General features: G+C 39.0%; 1 protein-coding gene across 1 annotated transcript in view; it reads right to left on the minus strand.

The window, feature by feature from the left end:
• Positions 1-363: 363 nt before the first annotated feature.
• The window catches only part of RCSD1 (RCSD domain containing 1), a 38,820-nt gene continuing 15,363 nt past the window's right edge, over positions 364-23,820 (minus strand). The window contains exons 2-6 of the mRNA XM_032220296.1: positions 18,565-18,669; positions 18,313-18,402; positions 14,975-15,040; positions 4,888-5,091; positions 364-3,355 (exon numbers count right to left, since the gene is read on the minus strand). Coding sequence (XP_032076187.1) covers positions 2,777-3,355; positions 4,888-5,091; positions 14,975-15,040; positions 18,313-18,402; positions 18,565-18,669 — 1,044 coding nt within the window. The 3' untranslated portion in view covers positions 364-2,776. The remainder of the gene's footprint in view (positions 3,356-4,887; positions 5,092-14,974; positions 15,041-18,312; positions 18,403-18,564; positions 18,670-23,820) is intronic.

The raw sequence follows: 23,820 nt of genomic DNA on the forward strand, positions 1-23,820 counted from the left end.
AGTAGCACCAATTAAAGGATAGATTTAGATTTTTTTACTTCATTAAAAGATAATGTCCTCATTATATAGTATATTTGAAATTTAAGATCCTGTGAAAAAAACTCAGTAATTCAGGAATTGGATACTAATCTCAAGAAATATGCAAACTAAGTGAGATCACCCTAATAACAACATTTTAGTATTATCTCCTGGAATCTCCAAATAATTTTCTAAATAAACTTTTCCAAATGTTTTGACAATTAGATTCTTTCTGGATTTAGCATGTGAATCAAGGCTACACTACACTACGCTACACTGCACTAATAACTTTTCTAAATCTTCATATAAATATCGTGATTTCTGCAGTAAATCAAGGATAGGATATATAGTTTTTTTAGTTTAATCCAGGACATGTGATGGGCAACCCATAAGTTTTTAATACTGTAACTCAGATGGTTTAGTAAAACAAATACAAAAATTATTACAGTGTTCTTCAGTTTCATGATTTTGCCGAGGCATAGCTAACAGTGCATAAATTATGAAAATCCAAGAAAAAAATCCCAGTCACTCCATCTCTAGCTATTTTTCTACAAAAGCAATGATCAAAGCAATAGATCATCAACAAACATGGGATGCATCTTTGCTGTATGAGGAAGGGACAAAAACAACCTGTATGGAAATGTTAACTGTCTGAATCAAATAATAAATGAATGCACAATAGCTTTTAGGTTTAACAAACACATTTTACACAAATCAAAATTACATAAGAAAATTCATTTTGCAGAATGGCATGTGCATAGATTACATAAATATTTATATAAAATTACTATTATCTATGGCAACCAAAAAGCAGTACATACCAGTTTAATTATACAATCAACAAGAATCCATTATCTCCTTCATGCCTACTTGAGAAATTCACAGAATTAAACTGGCCATTTAGTATATGGTAAATGGGCAACTTTGATTGCAAAATTGTTTCATATATCATATTATTTCGTGAAATGTTATGATTATTTTTGAAACTAGTTCATATTTTTGCTTTGAAGATAGCTTTTTGGAAGAGATAATAGTCTACAGTGTGCGATCTTCTGAGATCAGCACCATGCACTGTGATAATACTGAGACTTTAGCCATGTGAAGAAAACAAACAAAAATTGTCTGGCTCCTTTAGCCAGTAGCCATTCTGATTTTTAAAAGAACATCTGCAAATCACAGTTTGGGAAAATTATTTCTTAAATCTTGCTTCTAGCTGCAGTACCTGATTTTCCCTCCATTCAGAAAATGATGCTATGCTCTCTTTAGATCATTAAGATGCAGAACTATTCTATAGCTGACCAGCACAATGTGCAAAATAACACTGCCGTGAACCATGCTCACTTGTCAGTGATACCTATAATGTATAAGCAATATTTGTAGACCTAGGATTAAGTCCTTTCAGATAGTTACATTTATTTTATTCATACTGATAGGTGTATGCTTTCATTCTTCAGTCAACCCAAGCAGAACTGTACGAAGTTCAGCAATGCATAGTTGAATAGCAAATGTAGGTGTATTCAGCTTGTTGCTTCCTAATTTGATTATATGTTTTCTCCCCATTTGATATTTCAGCCATTATTACTTATAATGTCCCATCCCATGTTTGACTAGGAGTTGTATTTCTAAAACATGTCTATCTAATGTGGGCATGGTTTGGTGTTTCCTATTTTTATTTCTATTCTATTCCTACTTCCTAAAATAATTGGAAATGTCTACTTAAGCAATTGCTATAACTGGCTTCTTAAAGAGAATAGCAGACTTTTCAAGATGCAGGTTATTTTGACAAATGAAATTGAAAGATGTTATTGCTTGCCAATTCAGTAATAGATTTTTTTAAAACACATCAGAAGATCTGTCATGTATATTATAAGTAACTCTTTTCCTTTTAAAAAAAATATGAACAATAACCAAAGGACTTAGATAAATAGCACAATAGTTCAAACTTAATGTAACATTCATGTATAAAAATATCCACAAATTTAATATATGTATCATGTGAAGCTATGGTTTCACTATTCTTTGCTAAATAAGTCATTTAACTGAGTTTGCACATGTTAAACCATAAGACATGGCCTATTTATCACAATGGCTTAGCAATCTTGTGGCTAACTCTATCTACTATTTTGCTGAATCCAGTCATAGCTTACTCCTGTGCTTAATATCAAACTCAGAAAATCTCAAAAAATATGAAATGTTGTAGAAAATCAGTGTTGTGTTTTGTTTTGTTTTGCTTTGTTTCTTTGTCACATATACAAATTATCCCACAGCTACTAAGCAAACCAGAAGAGACTGAGTTTTGATGCTTCTGAGCTGACTGTATAATGGATATGTATGCAGTATAATTATAGCTCATAGGCCAGAAATGGTTTGGAAATGTCAACTTTAATCAGAAAGTGTAATTAATATGGATTATAGTCCTTTCCATTAAAAAAAAACACTCAGCAACTGTTGAAATTCAATAGACAATATCCAAAACATGCTTTTGGCCTATCCCCACGTTTTGAGAACCTTAAGGAGCTTGGTAAGGCTGCTTTCCATCACAGATGTTCTGATTTGTCTCAACAAAAGCTTACGAATTTCCAGCAGAAAGTAATAATTCAGGTTTCTTTGGTGTCTTCTTTAAAGAAATAGTTTATTTCTTTATAAGCTATTATAAACTAGAAATAGTTTATAAGCAAGTATTGCAAAAGGAACTCTAATAAATTGGCTTTCCATTTATCATTTGCTTAGTAATTATATTAGCACCATATCCTGGAGTTCAGAATAGTTTCATATTTGCAGTAGGTTGTGAAGTCCCAGTATCTTGTATGCTTGATTCATGATGTGAATCTTCACTTCCATTTATTTTTTCCTCCCTCTTTTCTTTATAAGTGTTTTCCATGTTGGAAGCATTACAGTTCTGTGGTTTTCTTTTGGTATCTTCTGTAGTATCAGTATCTGTATTCTTCCCTTTCTCATTGTTCACAGTCTTACTTGGTCTCTCCTCTGAAAGATTCTTCTGTGTCTTGTCTTCCTGGCTCTCTTTGAATTTTGTTACTTTTTCTGTATCCACTTCTTTCTCTGTTCCACTAGATTGTAGATCTGATGGCAATTTTTCATTAGAAGCTACTTGATTTTTTTTCTTCTGATGGTCTATGCCATCCACCGGGGCAGATGAGGATTTCATACATTTATTATTGTCCATAAATACATCCACTTCCTCCTTCTCCTCAGTTTGGGAACCATTTTCCTGAGGTAAAACTGTCCCTCCTAAATCTAGGTCATCTCCATATTCTGACTGTGATTTTCGAAACCTTCTAGATGGAGGTCTGCGCTTTATTGATCCTCGTGTCCTTACCTGAAAGTGGATAAAGCTGTGATTGAAATAAGAACATGACCCAGACCAGACATCATTAAAAACAACCAACAGAACTGCATTCATTCCTGGACACTTAGTTATTCTTCATAAGATTAAATTTTGGCATTACCATTTCTTTCACACCGAAGAACATAGGATTGTTACTTAGCAGAAAAGTGAAATAGTATTCTATTTTTTCAGTGCCAACTAGCATGTTACAATTACTTTGGCCAATGTGGTTTTTGTGGATAAGAAATATGATCTTCTGGTCTCCTTCAATGTATAGATCACCAACTTTATGATGATGATAAATGTGGTTATTTAAAATCTACCAGATTTTAAAATTAATTATTTTTAAAACACAAACATTGGGCAGAAGCTCCCAAATTTTCTATATTCATTCACCAAAACAATGGTTTTGGGTGGAAGAGTGGAAACAGTAAATGAATTGAGATATGGTATTACTGATAAAAGGAGAAAAGGATGTGACCCAAAGGCAATACTTTCCTATATGAGTTGATATTTCTTTAAGAAATCAATAACTTTCTCTCCTTTATTTAAAGCTTATCTTATTTTGTTCCATCCATGCAGTTGATATTGTCATGAATCTAGAGATTTGGTTACTTTGGCCAATCTAGAGTTTAAATAGAAAGATCATCTGTAGGATCATTCGTCAAAGTAAGCATGCATGAAGGAGCAGATAGATTAAAATCCAATATCAGTTTCAGGTAGTCAAAAGACAGGCCACAGACAAGTCATTTAGAGATGCTTAAGAATAGAGGAATCTATGTAGAACTATCAGGTATGGAAGGCTAGTGAGCGTAGGGAGTCACAAAAAAATAAAATTAGATCATCTGAAAGGAACCCCAAGGAAAGCTAGATGGTTAGCAATAGGAGCTGGGGAGAAAAGTGAACAAAAAAGAAAAATATGTTAGTGTTGCAAGTACCGGTATATATTGATTCATGTAATGATAGCAAGTTAAAGGAAGTGGTACATTTAAAGAAATTTCAGTCTCACAATCATATATACATTAAGCTAAATGGGAATTCCACATATTCAAATCTGAGGAATGTTGTTCTATATGGCTATAATTTGCCTAACAATAAAAAAATGATATTCTAACATTTCCTTCTCTTAAAAAGGTTCTCAGGACAGAATTCAGGAAGCTACTTTATACTAGGAACATCACATGTACTTCAAGAGAACTTTTAAAAAAATCAAAACTATGTCATGTACTTATTACAGTACTGTTATAAAATTCATGAAATAAAATTAATATTTCAGTCAAATGACATTGACATTTTTCTTTAAAAATAATTACTCATTTACTTCAATTAGTTAACTGTTACTTGATGAAAATTCTTTGTGGTCTTTTTGAAAACTGCTATAGCTGTTCATTGACTCATTTTATTTCATATTCATGTTTTTAGCGTAGGGTACAACAGTTTGAGAGACCTCCTTCCCCCCTGACTTCTTCCTTTCCTTTTCATCTTTAAATTGTCAATATTATGGTGATCAGCCTATATCTTACCTTATTATAAAACTGAAGATGAGTGCCTTCTGGTGGTTGTTCAAAACTAACAGGAGATTCATCAGGTATACTTAAATGAGTCTTTGGGCTGACAGGGGTGACAGGTGGACTGTTAAAAGGAGACACCATTGCCTTTAGTCCAGGGCTTTTAGGAGAAGCTCCTGGCAGCATAGAAGTTGGAGCAAGTGCCAAATTGGCCTGTAAAGAAAATGAGTGAATCATAAATAAGTACTTTCATTTTCTTCCCAATATTTGAAATTTTGCCTTAATATTACTCACTTTATCTATTGCTGAAGTCAGTTTATGGAGCATACCTAATATTAGTGAAACAGAGAGAGAGATTCCTAAATGATTAATAAGGCTATCTGCCAAGGAATGACATACTGTACTGTATATCATGTTTTTCTGGAATAATTGCAGTACCTTTGCCAGCATCTATTAAGAAGTAAACAGCATTCAGGGTGAACATGAACTTCAAAACTGTTATCAACTTTATTTTGTGGAGAGGGGTTAATCATGTTCACCTCCTGAATAAAATAAGAATTTTTTTTTTTAAAATGAGCCAACAATGTTTAAGCAATGGCTCGGTAGAAAATATAAAATAGTTTCCAGCTCTGTGGGAGAAAAAAATAGGAAAGGGGGAAATATGAGAAAAAAGATGTAGTCTATGGAGTTGAGGTATTATTATTGATCTGTTTATCTCTGAACTGCCAAGGAATTATTCCAGACCCTCTATAGTTCGCTATTAAATGATAGGAAATAATTGGAGGTGGAGATGTGCTTAGGGCAGTGGTGGATTCCTACCGGTTCAGACCAGTTCGGCCAAACCAGTAGTGGTTTGGCGGCTTAGGTCACTGGAACTGGCAGCAACCCCGGCCTGCCATGCCCCCAAACTGGTTCTCCGGGCGGCGCCATAGGCACCACCATCTTGTTTTTTAGTTCTGTGAATGCAATTTTAATTGCACTGTGCATGCATGCATAATGCGCATTAAGCACACACATGCATAGCATACAAATGAGCGAACCGGCAGTAGTGGCTGCCAGAACCCACCCCTGGCTCAAGGGTGCCATCAGATGTTCAATTATGGAAGAACAACCCTCTCTCCCAATAAATAAAATGACATACACAAAAACCAAAGAAAACATAAACCAAGATTCTGAGCAGATGTTCTATTAACAGTCAAGAATACTGGATATAAGACTATTCAAGACTATTCTAAAGAGAAGCTTCCAAAAGGACATTTACATAGCACCTATATCACCTATTTCAGTGGTGAGATTCATTTTTTTTTACTACCAGTTCTGTGGGTGTGGCTTGGTGGGCGTGGCATGGCTTGGTGTGTATGGCTTAGGCATGGCAGGGGAAGGATACTGTAAAATCTCCATTCCCTCCCCACTCCAGGGGAAGGTTTCTGCAAAATCCCAATTTTTTCCTGATCAGCTGGGACTCAGGAGGCAGAGAATAGATGGGGGCAGGGCCAGTCAGAGGTGGTATTTACCAGTTCTTTGAACTACTCAAAATTTCTGCTACCGGTTCTCCAGAACTGGTCAGAACCTGCTGAATGCCATCTCTGACCTATATTGTCCCATATCCAAACAACAGAGAATAGCTTTCAAAGCAACTGTGTGAGCCTTACAAAAAAAGAAGCTGTTTCGCAATGTCCTCTTTTGAATGCAGGCCTGAGTGGAATTTAGAGTGGGGGCAGCAGTTGAGGATGAGAGATATATCTGATCGAAGAGGTCTGGAAGGGAAAGAGCCCCTTCTCAGCAATAGTTCACATGACATAGCAATCTGATGTAACATTGTGATGGATTCCTCATTTATGGATATTGACCAAATGCAGTTGTGAGGTAAAACTATAATAGCCACACAAGAGGACAGTAATCCTCCTTCATCCCCAAATTAATAGCAAATTATGATGGGAGAAGCCTCAACATTTTTGGAACAGAGATGGGAAGCACTTGTACATGGGCAGAATTACCAAGAAACCTCCTGGAATTTAGGAGATAAAGAGGCCAGAGAAATGGAGGAACTTGCAATGAAATTGCTATTCCATAATAATAAATTGGAATTCCATAATCTTTGTCCCTGTTCCTATTGTTGGAAAAACAGCAACAGCCAAACCTCAGGGACTTAGAAAGAAGACAATACTGTCTGTCCATAAGGGAAAAATTCCCACTTCTGTCCTGAAGAACAGGAAGTAGTGGGGGTGGTGATTGGAGTCTCCTTGCTGAGAAGGCACAATCTGTTGGCTGAATAATGCGCTCAGAAAAACGTGCTGCCTTCCTAGGGCACACATTTAGAATGTGATGAAAAGCTTTCAAAGATTGAACACCTGTTGACACATTCCTTTTTGTTGATTCACAAGGGAACAAATTACACAGTTAAACAGGCAATGGAGGGGCAGCAAAGGATTATGAAGTGTTGGATAGGAAAGTGAAAGAGATGGTATTTTTTCACTCCTTCCTGTTGAAGGATACGACTTGGGAAGACGGAAGAATACTGAAATGAACTACTAAGAACACAGATGGCCCAATATTTGGATTACAAGATAATGGGTTGTATTTCCAAAACAAACAATTTCTGCAAAAGGTAGGCTGCATCTCACAAAAAATGAGAAAATTGTTTTTAGAGGATGTCATGCAAAGCAGATTCAGAGGGCTTTAAACTGAGTCCTTGGGAGGAAGGAGAAGAAAACTCTAAAAATAGTGCAACTCCAAGTCCTGGAAATTCAACTGAAAGGAGTATGTGAGATACAGAGGCATCCGATATATTAGGTCTGGATAGATAAACTAAGCTTTCCAGTTGTTTCTACACAATTGCACAGAGTATGGAGAACAATCATGGTTGTGTTAATCATGTGTTAATCAATTAATCATGTTGTGTTAAATTTATCTTGGCTGTTGTACATAATAAATATTTTATCTTTCTTTTAATAATTGCTAGTCGCAGTGGTTAAATGCAGCACTGCAGGCTACTTCACCTGACTGCAGTTCTGCAGTTCGGCTGTTAAAATCTCACCGGCTCAGGGTTGACTCAGCCTTCTATCCTTCCGAGGTGGGTAAAATGAGGACCTGGATTGTTGTTGGGGGCAATATGCTGACTCTGTCATACCCACTTAGAGAGGGCTGAAAGCCCTATGAAGCGGTATATAAGTCTAACTACTATTGCTATTGCTAACTGGAGTCATGCATTTGAAATAGGCAGTTTATGAGAAGGAAGGAAGGAAGGAAGGAAGGAAGGAGGGAGGGAAGGAAGGAAGGAAGGAGGGAGGGAAGGAAGGAAGGAAGGAAGGATGGATGGATGGATGGATGGATGGATGGATTCTGGCAAGATAGAATGCATGAGTGAAATACAAAGATTAACAAATATGTTATTTACTATAATATCCCAGATGAAGGATTGGCATTATATGTGAAGAAAGTAGACACATGTATTAATATCCCAAAGTTTGAATATGAATGTTTAATTGAGAGCATAGGTAAGAATACAAAAAAAATGTGGGGGGGGGGAGGAAAGGCTTTTACTGTAGGATTATTGTAACCAGCAGAGCCAGGCAAGAGATCTGGACAATGCAAATTTAAGAACATTTGGGCTTCAACTATGAAGACATCTGTTAGAAAACCAACTCAGCCAAGACTATACAGTTCCCAAAAGCCATTTCTTGTCTTCTTGATTTTGTTTCTTGTCTTTCATGTGTTTCTTAAAGGAGAAACAGGAGAGTTGGCTCTTATTCTAATAAATAAAAAAAAACTACTGGCTGAAGAGGTAAAAGCAGTGGGAACATACCATATTACCTTTGCTTTAAGATACTACAAATAGAGAAATTGTGGCAGAATTGTACATGCATATCAGATTTTAGAATATTCAGTTTTAATAAACTTTTCCAAGTGCTTAATAGGATTCCATAGACAAAAATTCTCAAGTCTAAGGGAATACAGAAGAGTTGATTGAGTGAAACGTAACATCAAATCATTGTCTTAGCAACTGCATTTTTTTCATGACGATCTATCCTTAGCCTAGTCTTTTAGGTTTTATAGGAAAGTTAGAAATGTCTTAAAAAATAAGATATTGGATGTACAGTTACCACCATTCTAAAGTGAGAAAAATATGAGATAGTTTATGAAATAATTGTGAATGCGTAGTAAATTTTGATGAAGCTGAGAATTAAAAGGGATATGTTTATAAAATGGCAATTGAGACATGATAGCTAAACAGGCATACCAGTAAAGAAAGTCAGAAAGGAACTTAGGTTTGCAAAGGATGCTGAGTTTGACATCCCTGGGCTAGACTATCATTAGATGATAGAACTAATTGAATGATCACAGTCAACAAGAACATCAATATCTTAATGTCAAGCTGCAAGAAATATCTGGGCTCTGTGATATTTAGCATATTTATAAATAATTTAAATGATGGTTTAAAGAATACGATTATCGAATTTGCAAATATCACACATGGCAGGGTAAGCGGGACAATATCATGGTTCAGGAAGAACCTGATAAGCAAAAAACAATGGCAAAATCTAGCAAGATTAATTTCAATGAAATAAATATTTTTTTTCCAGCATAAAAATTCATAGATGTGAAATTTAGTATGAGGAGACCATATTGACAATGGCACATGTAAAAAAGGATCTTAGTATTTTGGGGAAGCACAAGGTAAACGTGAGCCAAGAATGTGATACAATTCCCCCCAAAACAAAAGCAGTTTTAGGTAATATAAACAGATGTATAACGTCATGTTCAAGAGAAATTAGAAGACAAGGCAGAATAGTTCAGAATTCTTCAGAAGACAGGACAATAAACAATGAGCTGAAATTACAGAGGAAATAAACTTCAATTGGACATCAGGAAGCATATCCTATTGTTAACTGTTATTCAACAATTAAATCAGAATGTGTTGAGAAGTAGAGGAGTCCATTACTGGGTGTGTTTAAAGAGAGGTTGGATGACCATTTATCATAGATGCTATAATGGTGAATTCTGCAGCAGGCAGGAGATTGGTCTCCAAGGTCTCTTCAAAGCTTTCCATAATTTTATGATGATAGACCATTTAGGAATGAGGATTCTCAGTGAATACCGAGCACTGATTTATGGATGGAAAAATTTGAAATAGGAAAAAAAGAAATCAAATTTGGTACTTTGTGAAAATAAATGTTTTATTATTTATTGCACATGGTAATGCTTTATTGATGCTCCCCATGAATTTGTCCTCATTCACATTCCAACTCAGAATGAATTTTTGCATCCTATTAAGTTAGATATACATTTCAATATCCAAAGGTAGGTTGCTAATTTTTTTACTACTGGTTTGGGCACTCTCACATGAGCAGAAGTGTCCGTGAGGGTGGAGGGAGCCTCCCGCCGCGACTACTACCAGTTTGCCTGATCCAGGCCAAACTGGCAGCAACCCACCTCTGCCAATATCTTGTTAATTTTTTCATATATGATTTCTAGGATGGCCTGTTAGCAGGCAGTATTTTAGAAAACATGACTGTTGTAATATAATCACAAGAGGGAGCTCTTGTGTTTAAGATATCTGTTTCACCAACTGATGTATCTAATGGTGACTATGTCAACAAATAATTTGGCGAAGAGCAGAGGTGGAAATAGCTGCCTTTCCAAAACAGCTGAATGTAGACACTATTTTTGTATGTTGGCTGAAGCCTTATAGATTTTCTAGTATTTCAGCCAAGAAAATATATCAACAGTGGCTTGGTATCAAAGAAAGGGTGAAGATGGCCATAATATCAACAGTTTTAATTCTTTACATTCAAGATTATCTTAAATTCTCTATTTCCAGTATGGTGAGACAGTCCAGTGGTGGGTTGCAAGCGGTACGCCCTGGCAAGGGCGTACTGCTGCCTGCCCGGAGCACCGGGTACTGTTCTGGTATGGTGCTCTGGAGGGCCCACCCGCCCGCCCGTTGTCCTTTCTGGTATTTGAACTCTTCGGCGCTTCTGCACATGCGCATGGCATGTATGGTGCCTGTGCAACGCTCCACCGAGCAAATGGAGCATCGCAGAGGCGGCAATGGAGGGTAGAACACATGTTCGTGCTGTGCGCATGTGTTCAGGCGCTGCGCACATTCATATGGTGGACGCTGGGCCCCGTTGCACCGTACTGGTTGCAACAGGATCTGGAACCCACCACTGAGATTGTCCTAATATAAATTGTGACAGAATAACATAACAGTCTTGGAAGGAACTTTGGAAGTCATCTACTCCAATGCCCTGCTCAAGCAGGAGACGTATACTAATTCTGACAAATGGCTTTTTAGTCATTTCTTAATGGCATCCAATGATGGGGCATCCACAACTTCCAAAGGTAATTTGTTCCACTGGTTCATTGTCCTCACTGTTACCAATTTTCTCCTTAGTTAACTTCTGTCCTTGATTTGTTTCCATCCAATAATTGTTTCCAATTCCAACCAATCCAATTATTGGAAGGAAACTTGATTAGCTTCTCTCAGCATACTGAACAAATGCAGAGAGAATATACAATCTTTTCTCACTTGTCCACTAACTTGGAGCTAGTCTGTCTCACCATGTTGGATAGGGGCATTTGTACTGCATAGAATTTCAGTATATTTCCGTACTTCTATCTTCACTGGCATCCTTTAAAAATCAATTTGAAGTTGAACTACATTTTTCCTTTTTCCTTTTCCAGCTGATGATTTCATGTTGAATTTAACCATAAAACTCATCAATTCTCTTCCTGCTTCAATGGTTAGAATTAAATCTGAATAACCATTTTATTAAAGAGCTGTGCAGGAAGTCTAATTGATATTATTCTGTATTTGACTACATTGTATATAAACACTGTCTTTCTGGGATTTTTTTTTTTGTTCTGAGTAGTAGTCAGCATTATGATATTCTGAAATTTCACTCAATTTGCTGATGCCTAAGATTAAGGTGACCAGATTTTCAGATTGGAAAAGAGGAACGCCTTTGACCGGGGGGGGGGGGGGGGGGGGGGGCTTGATTAAAAAAATTTTTTTTTGTCAAAAGGTCACCCCAGGACACTGAAACCAGCATAAATACGAATCTGTTGCCAAACAAAATTTTGATCACGTGACCATGAGGATGCTGCAACGGTTGCTAAGTGTGAAAAATGGTCGCAACGGTCGCTAAGTGTGAAAAATGGTCATCAGTCACTTTTTTCAATGCCATTGTAACTTTGGTCACTAAATGTTTTCCCCCTCCTCGAGACTCCTCACTTCTTCCTTCATTCCTCTTGCTTATCTACCTTCACCTTATCTGTCTTCTGCTCTTTCCCTCTCTTCCTTCCTTTCTCCTTCTTTCCTCACTCACTCCCTTCCTCCTTTTCTCTTCCTTCCTCCTTCCATTCTTTCAGCTTCATTTCTTTTGCCTATCTACCTTCTCTGTCTTTCTGCTCTTTCCATTTCTCTCTTCCTATTCACTTCTGTTCCTTCCTCCTTCCCTCCTTTCCTATTTCTTCCTTCTTCCTTCCTTCTGCCTATCTACCTTCACCTTCTCTGTCTTTCTGCTCTTTCCCTGTCTTCCCCTTTCCTCCCCTCCCTCCCTTCTTTCCTTTCTAGTTCCATCTTTTCTTCTTTCCTCTCTCCCTCTTTTTCTTTTTTCCTTCCTTCCTCCTTCCTCTTGCCTATCAACTTTTTTATTTTTTTGTTACATAGACGACACATACCCACAACAATAAAAACAAAACAAAACAAAAAGAAAAAAACCCATCATCACATATAGCATGTCATTTGGTTACAAGTGTTTTAACATTTATCATTCTTATACATTTATTATTTCATTTAATAGGTTATAATATACAGTTTGGGTTGCTTTGTTTACCATCCCTTCCTCCTGTTATAACACCACCTTATTTTCCCTTTCTTTTCTCCCTTCCTCCCTTCTCTACTTTCTTCCTTCCTGCTCTCCTTTCCCTTCCTTCTTCCTGTACCTTTCTCCTACTCCTGCTCTTCCTCATCCCCTTCCTACCCTCTCTCCTCCTCTTTCTCTCCTTTCCATCCTCCTCTCCTTATCTCTTTCTTTTCACCCTCTCTCCCTTCTCTACTTTCTTCCTTCCTCCTCTCCTTCCCCTTCCTTCTTCCCTTACCTCTCCTTTGCTCCTGCTCTTCCTCTTTCCCTTCCTACCCTCTCTCCTTCCTTTTCTCTCCCTTCCATCCTCCTTTCCTTTCCCTTTCCTTTCTCCCTCCCTCCCTTCTCTACTTTCCTCCTTCCTCCTCTCCTTCCCCTTCCTTCTTCCCTTACCTTTCTCCTACTCCTGCTCTTCCTCTTCCCCTTTCTACCCTCTCTCCCCCTCTTTCTCTCCTTTCCATCCTCCTCTCCTTACCTCTTTCTTCTTTCCATCTTCCTTTCATTCTCTCCTCCTTTCTCCCTTTCTCCCAACTCCCTTTCTGGGAGTTGAAGTCCACACACTTTCAAGTCTCAAGTCTCCAAGGTGGAGAAAGATTGATCTATCTAATTAATATAATTATTTCTCCCTCTCTTTTTCACTCTCTCTCCAGCACACACACGCAAATGCATAGGGCAGCCCACCTCACACACAGGTAACTCCGGGCGGCTTACGGGAAGAGGACAGCCGACCACTCACCCACGCGGGGGGGGGGCAGGATTTCGCCAAGAAAAGTTAACTTTCCTGCGAAAGGGGCCGGCAGCCTCTCAGCTCTTCCCGGCCGGGGAGACCTCCCCCCACTTCCACTCCTGCGACCCTCCTCCCGCCTCCTCGGAGCTTCAAGCAAGCTAACTGGGAAGGCCAGGGAAGAAGAAGAAGCGGCGGCGGCGCGAGGTCAGCGGTCCTTGGGGGCGCGGCAGAAGCCCTGCGAAAGTGCCCCTTCCCCAGCCCGGCTGCCGTTTCTGCTACTGAGGGCGGAAGGGGAGGAGGAAGAGGAGAAAGATAAAGTGGCGGCACGATCCCTGCTGCAGCCGAGGCGGGAAAGGTGCATTTTGACAGGGCTTCCACAGCGCTGTGGAAGCCCTGCCAAAGTGCCCCTTCCCCGGCCCGGCTGCCGTTTCTGCTGCTGAGGGCGGAAGGGGAGGAGGAGGAGGAGAAAGATAAAGTGGCGGCACGATCCCTGCTGCAGCCGAGGCGGGAAAGGTGCGTTTTGACAGGGCTTCCACAGCGCTGTGGAAGCCCTGCCAAAGTGCACCTTTCCCTCCTCGGCTGCCGTTGCTGCTGCTGAGGGTGGAAGGGGAGGAGGAGGAGGAAGAAGGAGCGGGATGAGCAGCGAGCGGAGCCTCATTTAAAAGCAACGACGGCTGTGGCCGCTCGTTCGCTCTGCCGCTCTTGCGTGGAGGTCTGCTGAGGCAGAGGGGTGGGAGGGGCGCGAAGGAACCAGCGCGGCAGCGGCCGCGCTGGGTAGGTGCTGCCCCGGAGTCCAAGGGTGGGCAGGCTGGCGAGCGGGCGCCTTTCTCGCACACAGGGAAGGGAAGGAGGGCTGCGGCGGCTGTTTTCAGTAACCCCGCGCAGGTTACTAATTCCCACCGGTTACTCACCAGTGAAGCTGAAGCAGCAAAACAAAGCAAACGCCCACGAAATGAAATGGAGACTCCTGCAACTCACGTGGCGTGCTAAGCGGACTCCAGCCAATCAGTGAGCTGGCTGGGATGGAAAACTTCCCGTGCGTGCTTAAAGTTTTCCATCCCAGCCAGCTCACTGATTGGCTGGAGTCCAGGCCAATCAGTGAGCGGCAGGCTGGGCTGGCTTAGATTTTTAGAAATAGATGAGGAAATAACGAGCGAGCTAGCGGCAGCTGATGGGCGGGGGAGCCAGCGAGCGCCAAAATAAAGTGGGGTTTTTTGAGAAGCGGGCGGGACGCAGGAAAAACGATGAAAAATCGTGCCTGTCCCGCCAAATCCGGGACGTCTGGTCACCTTACCTAAGATGTCAATGTGTAGTCAATGTATTTCATTTTCATTTTGTTGAGCTTTCCTGTGTTCATACTACTTACATTCCATATTGTCACTATCGTTCTGTCTTTTCAAAAAAAATTCCTGCATGACATCAGCAACTAGAGGTTCCAAATGTTTTAACTATTAATGTTTTAAAAACATTAGGAGAGGAGCAGTGATGCAATCAGATCTTACCTGCATTTTTCAATGAGAGGAGAACTTTTGGGCTTTATCCTTATAGGACGAGGAGCATTTGGGGATGGTTTCTGTAAATAGTGTAATAAGAAACAGAGTTGGTTGAAAGAGCCACCTTTATTACTTGCCAAAATCTTTGGTGTTCAGTTGATTCATTTTTAATTTTTTTTTAATCCTTAAGTATAAAAAGTCTCTAGGAAAATATTATTATCAATACAAGTGCCCTTGAGAAACCCTCCTTGAAAAGGATTATATTCCACAAAAGAAAGATGTGCATATGTTAGATATAAATATATATACAATAGATGGTATTAGGATTGTAGGGTTTTATCAGGACCAGTACTGTCATATTCGTGCTAGATATCTGACCTCACAATGAATATAAATTGAAAGGATATCTAACTTAAAAGGATGGGAATTCCTATTGCTACCCTTCTCCAATTTTTATTGACTTCTTATATGGAATGAAATGAGGTCTTGGAAGAGGTTGACGGTGAATCCCTTTTTGGATGGGGGATTTTTTAATGTCTGTCTTTAGGCCTCTTATGCATTCTTGTTCTTTTATTCATTGTCCTTACTTTTTAATTATAAACCTTTTGAGTTTGTGGTTGAAATTGATAAAATAAATAAATGGTAATGCTGCCACTGTCGACAGGTGTGATGTTATTCAGATGGCAGAGTCACTGAATAGAAATATACTACTTAAATCACAACAATCTTCTGCAATTATAGCATTGTTCAGATGTCTAGATTACAACTCCTATGTTTCTCAGCATTGGTCATGGGGGACTTATGGATTCTGGAAACTGACATCCACACATTTGGAGAGTACTTAGATTAGTTGTGAGCCATTACTAACACTGCTGCCACAGATTGATATAACCATCATTTGATACAATGTAATAGTAGAAACTAGATTAATCTCCCAGTAGAATTAATGGAAAGTAGACACAAAGAAAGGGATAAACAAGGAGTCACTAAGATGTGATATAATTTGAGATTATTTGAAATGAAGAAATGTTGTAAGGTATATTTTATAGGTTTGTATATAAAAAATGAAATTAAAGAGGGCACTATAATTGTTGCCATTTAATTAAAAATAAATGGAAAGCACTGAAATTACTGAAAATGATAAGATATAAATTGATGCATGTGGAAAAATGATAAAACATTTAAGGTTACTATGGTATGTGACTTTCTAATGTACTGTATGTGTGTAGACTGTATCTGCACATGGCAGTTGGAAGACATGGTAATTAATCCCAAAAAGGAAATGTATGAAGAGAGAATGCAAAGAATGCAAAACTGCATTATTTACCCTGAAACAAAATGGTATAATGTGTATATATTGTATATGTGGAATAAGAAGCAGACAGGGGAAACCTGAAGTACTGGAGTTAATTAGAAAAAACTCTTGACAAATTTATATCTCTATAAGAAATATCTGCCTCTTTCTTGATATACCTCAAGCCACAGGAAACAGGTTGTTTAGAGAGGAATTATGAGAAGAAAAGAGAGAGAATGTGGTATCAGAAAGAGGAAAAACAGGTGACACTGCTTACTTTGTTCAATAGCCCTACTCTTTATTTGCTTCAACTCCTCCTATCATCCACAAATAAATTATCTATTTCATGGAAATTTGGTCCTTTTGTTGTGTCCTACTATTAAACATTTTACTCTCATGATTCAATGTTAATCTTTTTTTTTAGATATTTATGTACTCATACCTGCTTTGTTTAGGAAGATGTAAGCTATATTTTGGAGATATTTGCTTTTGGATTTTACATCCATGTTGATCTTTAATTAGAAAATGTAAAATTATCTAAAGAGGTTGATGCTCATTTTAGTAGTAACCATATACTGTATATACTCGAGTATAAGCCTAGTTTTTCAGCCCACTTTTTGGGCTGAAAAAAGCCGCCTCGGCTTATACTCGAGTCAGTGAAAAATTTGCCCGAAATGGAGGAGAAAAAGGGGTGGGGCCATGCCGCTGGGTGACGCTCGTGAATGGCCCGGCGCCCCTGTGAGTTTCCCCTCCCTCTGTGTCAGTTTGCCGCGCAGCGCGCACCGCACCATCCCCCCTCCTCACGTTCTAATGTAATGCAGGGCTGTCTTACGATTCCCCTTCCTCCCCCTCCTGCCACTCTGCAACGATGTCCCACCTCCTCCTTGTTATGGCAAGCAGCCACATAGTGATGTCCCACCTCCTCTGATACAGTGATCCAATGATAGGAATCACTGTGCCGTGTGTCATAGGAGGCGGGACATCGCTCCCGCGGCTGCACGGGACATCATCATCACAGCGGGACATCAGCATCATGAGGTGAGTGAAGTATTTCATTGAATACACCGCTAGTTTACTGTTTTTCTTTGAAATAAATATTCAAAAACATTATTGGTATCTATTTTATTTTTGAAATTTACCGGTAGCTGCTGCATTTCCCACCCTAGGCTTATACTCGAGTCAATAACTTTTCCAGTTTTTTGTGGTAAAATTAGGTGCCTCGGCTTATATTCGGGTCGGCCTATACTCGAGTATATACGGTATATGATCAGTCTAATAATCATATATGGTTAAGTGTATAGCAATGCTTGCTTTTGTTTACATGGATTAATTTGGAATTGGAAAGTTTATTTATAGGCCGCCCTTTTCCCTGGGGGGACTCAGGGCGGCTTACAATTCATGGGGAGGGGAATACAAACAGTGAGACATAAAACAATACATAATTAAAAATAGAACACAACATTCATCATTCGGGTGGGGACGGATTACAATCTAACCCCAGGCCTGACGGGATAGCCAGATCTTAAGGGCTGTGCGGAAGGTCTGGAGGGTGGTGAGGGTACGGATCTCCACGGGGAGATCGTTCCAAAGGGTCGGAGCTACTACCGAGAAGGCTCTCCTCCGCGTAGTCGCCAGTCGACACTGACTGGCAGATGGGATTCGGAGGAGGCCTAATCTGTGTGATCTAATTGGTCGCGAGGAGGTGATTGGCAGGAGGCGGTCTCTCAAGTACCCAGATCCACTACCATGAAGGGCTTTTAAGCATTTGCTGGAAGCCCAATTCTTCCTGGAACATGATAATCAATCCTGGAACATGATAATCAATAGAGTGTTTTCTTTTAGTAACATGCAGGCATATTTACAGCTGTCAAGAGGCAAGCAAGAATTCCGTAGTAGCAGAACTTGGTGAAATAGAATCATGCTCCATGATGAAAAGAAATCACTACCATGTACAATTCCAAACACCTCTACAGCAATTGCAGCACCAGTTTTAGAGTTCTTATTAACATGTCTTATAAAAGAAGTACAATTCAGTTTCCTTAAAATATTGATACTTACCACCTCACCATTCTGTCCTAGCTCCATCTTATTTGTGTGGAGGGGAAGAGAGCAAGGTGGCTTTCTGCGTGCTGGTTTAGGAACTGGGACCTGAAAACAGAGGAAAACATATGAAAAATAAAGAGAAAAGAGATAGATATGAAAAGAACATATGTAGTATTGGTTCTTTAAGGAATGCTCAAATCTGAATATATACACGGGGGATGTCTTATGAGCAAATTGAACTTCCCTTTGTAGTTGCATTATCCCTACCTCCTTGCCAGAATTTGATGATTGCTGTTGAAATTTTCCTGCTAGTTGGGCCACAGATGGAGCTGTGGACTTTTCCACCACCATCTTGGTCTCTGACGGTTTGTCCTGAAAGAAACCCAGAAATAAAATGTTTCTCAGTCAAAGAAATAGAGGGGTAAAAAGTTGATAAAGCTAAAACTTTTATTGTTCAAATAAAAGCCTTAGTGCTGTGTAGCACATGTCTTGATGACCAAATCATCTCATTTTTTGTTTTACTACTTGGAACATTTAAAGAAATAATATATTCAAATATTTTAGGGAATAATAAATGGTATTAGGAAATTCTTTCTAATATCTCGTATGAATGCAACTGTCATGAATATTGGTTTAAATGTTATTTTTTTTAACCTGACAACTCTTTGCCCAAATCTACTTACTAGCTCATTCCATTACTGTTACAGTAAATTTGGTTGGCAAGATAATAGCATTGTTGTTGCTGTTGATGTTATTTTTAGAGGGAAAATGGATGTATTTGTAGGTAGGTGCTGAAAAAAGAAACAAAGAAGACACTTTGGACTGCATTTGGACTCGTGAGACATTTAGCTGAATTGAATACTGCTAGATGGAAAGAGATTTAGGTATAAAAAGAGGAAGAAGTTGAGAAAAAGAAATAAATGGCTGGGAAATCATTATGGAAAGAACTCATTCAGCTAATGGAAATTAGTAGAAGGAGGTGTAGCTGCTATCACATACAGGACTAAGAAGACAAAAACCTGTGAAGTAGTCAGAGTTATAAAGTCTGAATTGTGCATAGCAGAACAGTTGTTATTGGAACAGAAACTTTCTAGTTCTGTGGACATACCATCTATTGTTCAGGACGGGGTTCACTTTTCCTGCAGGAACAATTGAGACTGCTTTCTCCAAATTAAATCTGCTTGTTCCATATAGTCTAGTCAAAACAAGATGTTGTTGCTTGGTGTCTAGAACACAATCTTCTTAGTGGTGGGCCACTTCTTTTGAAATACCTCTTGAAGCCAGATTAGCCCTTCTACTCTTTAGGAGAATGGTAAAAAATATTTTAAGTCTCTTCTGCAGAGCTTTTGGAAAAGATCTTCAGTTGGAGAAAAACTATAGATATATTTTTATTTAATACTAGCTGATCCAGCGTTGCCCGGGTATTTATAGACATTGAAGCGTTTGTCTGACAGGGAGCCATTGAGAGAGGCCTTTCTTCCCTCTACTCCCATGCCCCTCATCCCTGCCCTCTCCCTTCCTCCTCCCAAGCGCTGTATGAGGGAGCAAGGTCAATCAAAGGCCTCTGTACTGGCCTAATCAGGCTCCCTTTGCTTCGTAGGCCTACTGTGTGATGGAAGCCTAGGCCTGAGTTGGGGCAAAGGATGATCCTGGGAACACAGGCCACAGCTGTTTCCTGCAATATTGGGCCGCTGCAGTGAGATGGGGGCGGGCAATCTGCTTAGGCTGTAGGCCTATGAAGCAAAGGGAACCTGATTAGGCCAGTACAGAGGTCTTTGATTGAGCATGCTCCTTCACACAGTGGGCCTTTAAGGCCTGTGTTAGATTGGCGAGAAGCAGCAGGCGAGAGGCACAAGTGAATTTCGGCACTTTTTATTGCAAAAGTAAGTGACTGCCCTCTGCTGGCTGGGCTGCCGGAACTTGGCTTTTAAGGAGATCCGTCAGACCAGCTAGCCAATGGCAGTAGTTTAAACTTCCCGGGGTTTGGGCAACCAATCCCCGGTGAGCATGTGAAAACATGTAAATTAAGGAGCTCCGTCAGCCCAGCCGGCCAATGACAGTTGTTTAAACTTCCCGGGGTTTGGGCAACCAATTACCGGAGCATGTGAAAACATGTAAATTTAACAACATACGTCCGCATGTAACACCTAGGCCTCTCTCACACAGTAGGCCTATGAAGGGAGCATGATTCGGTCTCCTTAAAGGCCGAGGATTTCCAGAGTTATGCTGGAATACACACACACACACACACAACAGGGGTGTCTTACCCCCACAGTGTTTGTCTCCAGAGGGCAAGTCATCTGTATACCAAGTTTGGTCAAAATTGCTTGAGACATTCCAGAGTATCTATATATCTATATCTATATCTATATCTATATCTATCTATATCTATCTATCTATCTATCTATCTATCTATCTATCTATCTATCTATCATCTATCTATAAGATTTTCATAAGTATGCTGGTCTTGTTGTATTCGGGTCTTTTCCTGTGTAAGATTGAGATTGTCTTGGCAACGTTTCAGCGAGGTCTCTCTCGTCATCTTCAGGCTGGGTTTTGGGCTTAAAGTGTGATCGGAGCTGCCATCTTTTTATAAATCTTGGTGGAGGTATGTATGGAGTGCTGGCTTTGTTTCAGTAAGTGGAATGATTGGTTGTGTGGTTGTATCATGATTGGTAGATTGGTGCTGATTGGTGTTGGCTGTGTGTCTATTGTTGTTTCGTGTTGTAGTGGCCTGGGTGGTGGGTGGGGCTCATTTGTTGACTAGGGCTGGTTTCCAGATGTCTGGTAGGCGGGAGGTATCGTCACATTTATTCATGTTGTGGGGGTGTTTCTCTCTTTCGATAGCTTCCATAATTATTCTCTTGTTAAGTGTTCTGTTTTGGAGATTAACCTGGTTCCTTCAAAATTAATTTCATGTCCTGTAGCTTTAAGGTGCTGAAAAAGGGCAGAAGTAAATGAGGATACCACACATTTAAATAGTGTTTAAATTGTTTTGTAGTGTAAATGAATTATATGCTGGAAAAAACAGGCAAGCTGCAGTATAACTGAATAATTTTGGTTTGTGGCCAGTAGAATAAATATCCACATTGAGGCAACTTTTTTTTTAACTACAAAATGTATTTCTTCACTTATTTCACTACTTTTGACTATAAAATCTATTTCTCCACTTATTGCTGCATTCACAGAGCCTTCTGCCAGTTCTATTTGCTGAGTGGAGCCACAGTCTTCACCCCTTATGTCCTCCTTTGATTGCACTACTACTGCCAAGCCATAGAAGAGTTAAACAGCTTCCACCTGCCAATATTTCTCTTCAAAGGAAGCTCTGTTTCCCTCCTAACATCTATTCCTGCGCATATTGTTCTCAGTGAACACAAAAAATGACCTTCATTGCATTGAACACAGATAGGAAACATTCTAAGATTAGATTAGATCATGCAAAGGATTGGCAGCTACAGATGCACAGATTATATTCCAAAATTTCACAGTTTGAAAAAAAATCAGATATGCCTGTACAACATTTGGAAAGAAGCAGCAAGGGGAAGGGGGGAGAACAAGCATTCTCTCTTTGTACAAATTCATTGTCATTACTATAACAATATGTTAGGTACGCTCCCTGTTGGGAGAGCGAGTACGTTCAGCGAAGCGTTGTGAGAGTTGTGTTGGAGAACACACAAACCAGCATACAGAGACACTGCAGCTTAAATAGGCTTTTACTTTCGTGGAAATAGAGGTATCAGAGTCCATCAAACAGTCCAAGTCATACACGGATAAGACAGTCAGTCATCAATGTCTTTCAGTTAAGGGATAATCCAAATAACATAGTCCAGTATCATATAATCAGTTCAGTACTCAAAGTCTGCTAGCAGTTGCAAAACTTACAATAGCTCACGGCACTCAGATCAGATCAGCCCAGCATCTAATGAACAGAGAGCTAATAGTCATTCTGGCTTCCTCTTATGGCCAATTGAGGAAAACAGCAACCAATCACATTTTACAGTATGATTTAAAGAAACAGGTCTAACATTGCTACATGATTTATATATTGCCAACCCAACCATTAGAATTATATTCCTAAGTAAGGCTGTGTAAATAAAGTTGATTTCTCAGTATGATAATTCCACATACTGAAATAAATATAAGGGGATTCAGTGTGCACAGAAACCCTACATACAGTAAAGACATGCAATGTTCTACCCAGGGATTATTAGAGTATAACAATAGCTCTCATGTGGTCATGAGAATGGGCTGAATGCCTGTGATAAAGTACTGTTATATGTATTTATTTATTTATGTATTTATTTTCGATATCAGGCTGTCAATATAATTTGAAAGTGATATACAAATAAGCCTGAAAGTAGAAATTTCTTTCTTTCATTATATAACAGTATCTTCTATGAATAAAATGGAGCAATTATAATGAATTGCTGAGTATTCTACACCAATTATAAGGCTGTATATTAAATTTAAATTTTAAATTAATTTTCAATATAACTTAAGTGGATGTACTTTGGGTATGGACTTAAGATATATTCAGACAATTCACATAAATATTTATTGTATGCATTGCAAATCCAGAACAATATTTATGGAAAGGTAGTCATCTTTCCTGTTCCCTGACAGAAACATCACAAGAATAGTACTGAATAATCCATACAACTCTTATGGATTTTTTTTTGGAAACTGTATTTAAGTAAATTTTTATGTTCTGCTTGAAGCAGTGTAAAATGTAGTCTGATTTTTTAAAATTTCACTTTAGCAAACAGAACTTGCCTTTCTTTTGATGATAGCACTGATTACTTTATTTAAAGGTATTTTAATGAATATATTATGGTAGTTTCTTTCATTTTGTAGATTATTGTGTGTGTGTATTTCAAAAGGTTAGAGCAACTACATATTTTGGTTGTAAATTGTTTTGGAAGTCTGTGAAAGTTTTATATGTTACATAGTATCTCTTTTAAAATATCAGAGCAACTATACTGTAAAGGCATCTTTTGGTTAGGGAAGGGAGAGCTCCAGTAGTTCTGAGCACTCGAAGGACTGCCACAACACTGCAGAAAATACATTGTGCATTAACTTCCTCTCTTCCATTGTTCATGACAGGTTTCTATGATAGTTGCCATGATAACTGTGCAAATCATCACCGCCTCATTTCACCATGATTCTAGAAAGGACACTAGGCATCACAAATATTGAACATGTCCTTTATCTGAACATATCCTTCATTTGAAGACCTGCCCATTCCAAGTGCAGCAACTCTTTCAAACTGAACAGACAAACTGAACATGCCCTGTTGATATAATGTTCAGTCAAAAAGTGGGCTGTGAAAATATCTACAGATCCCTCACATCCTAGACATAAATAGTTTCAACTTCTGCCCTCAAAACAACACTATAGGGCAGTGATGGCTAAACTTTTTCTAAAGGTGTGCCAAAATTGTGTGCGATCCCTCCCCCAATGCATGAGCAACCCCCACACAGGGGAGGAGATTTTTGCCCTTCCCAGGTTCTTTTCGCCCTCCCT

Source organism: Thamnophis elegans, chromosome 6, assembly GCF_009769535.1.
Source record: "Thamnophis elegans isolate rThaEle1 chromosome 6, rThaEle1.pri, whole genome shotgun sequence".
NCBI classification, from domain to species: domain Eukaryota; kingdom Metazoa; phylum Chordata; class Lepidosauria; order Squamata; family Colubridae; genus Thamnophis; species Thamnophis elegans.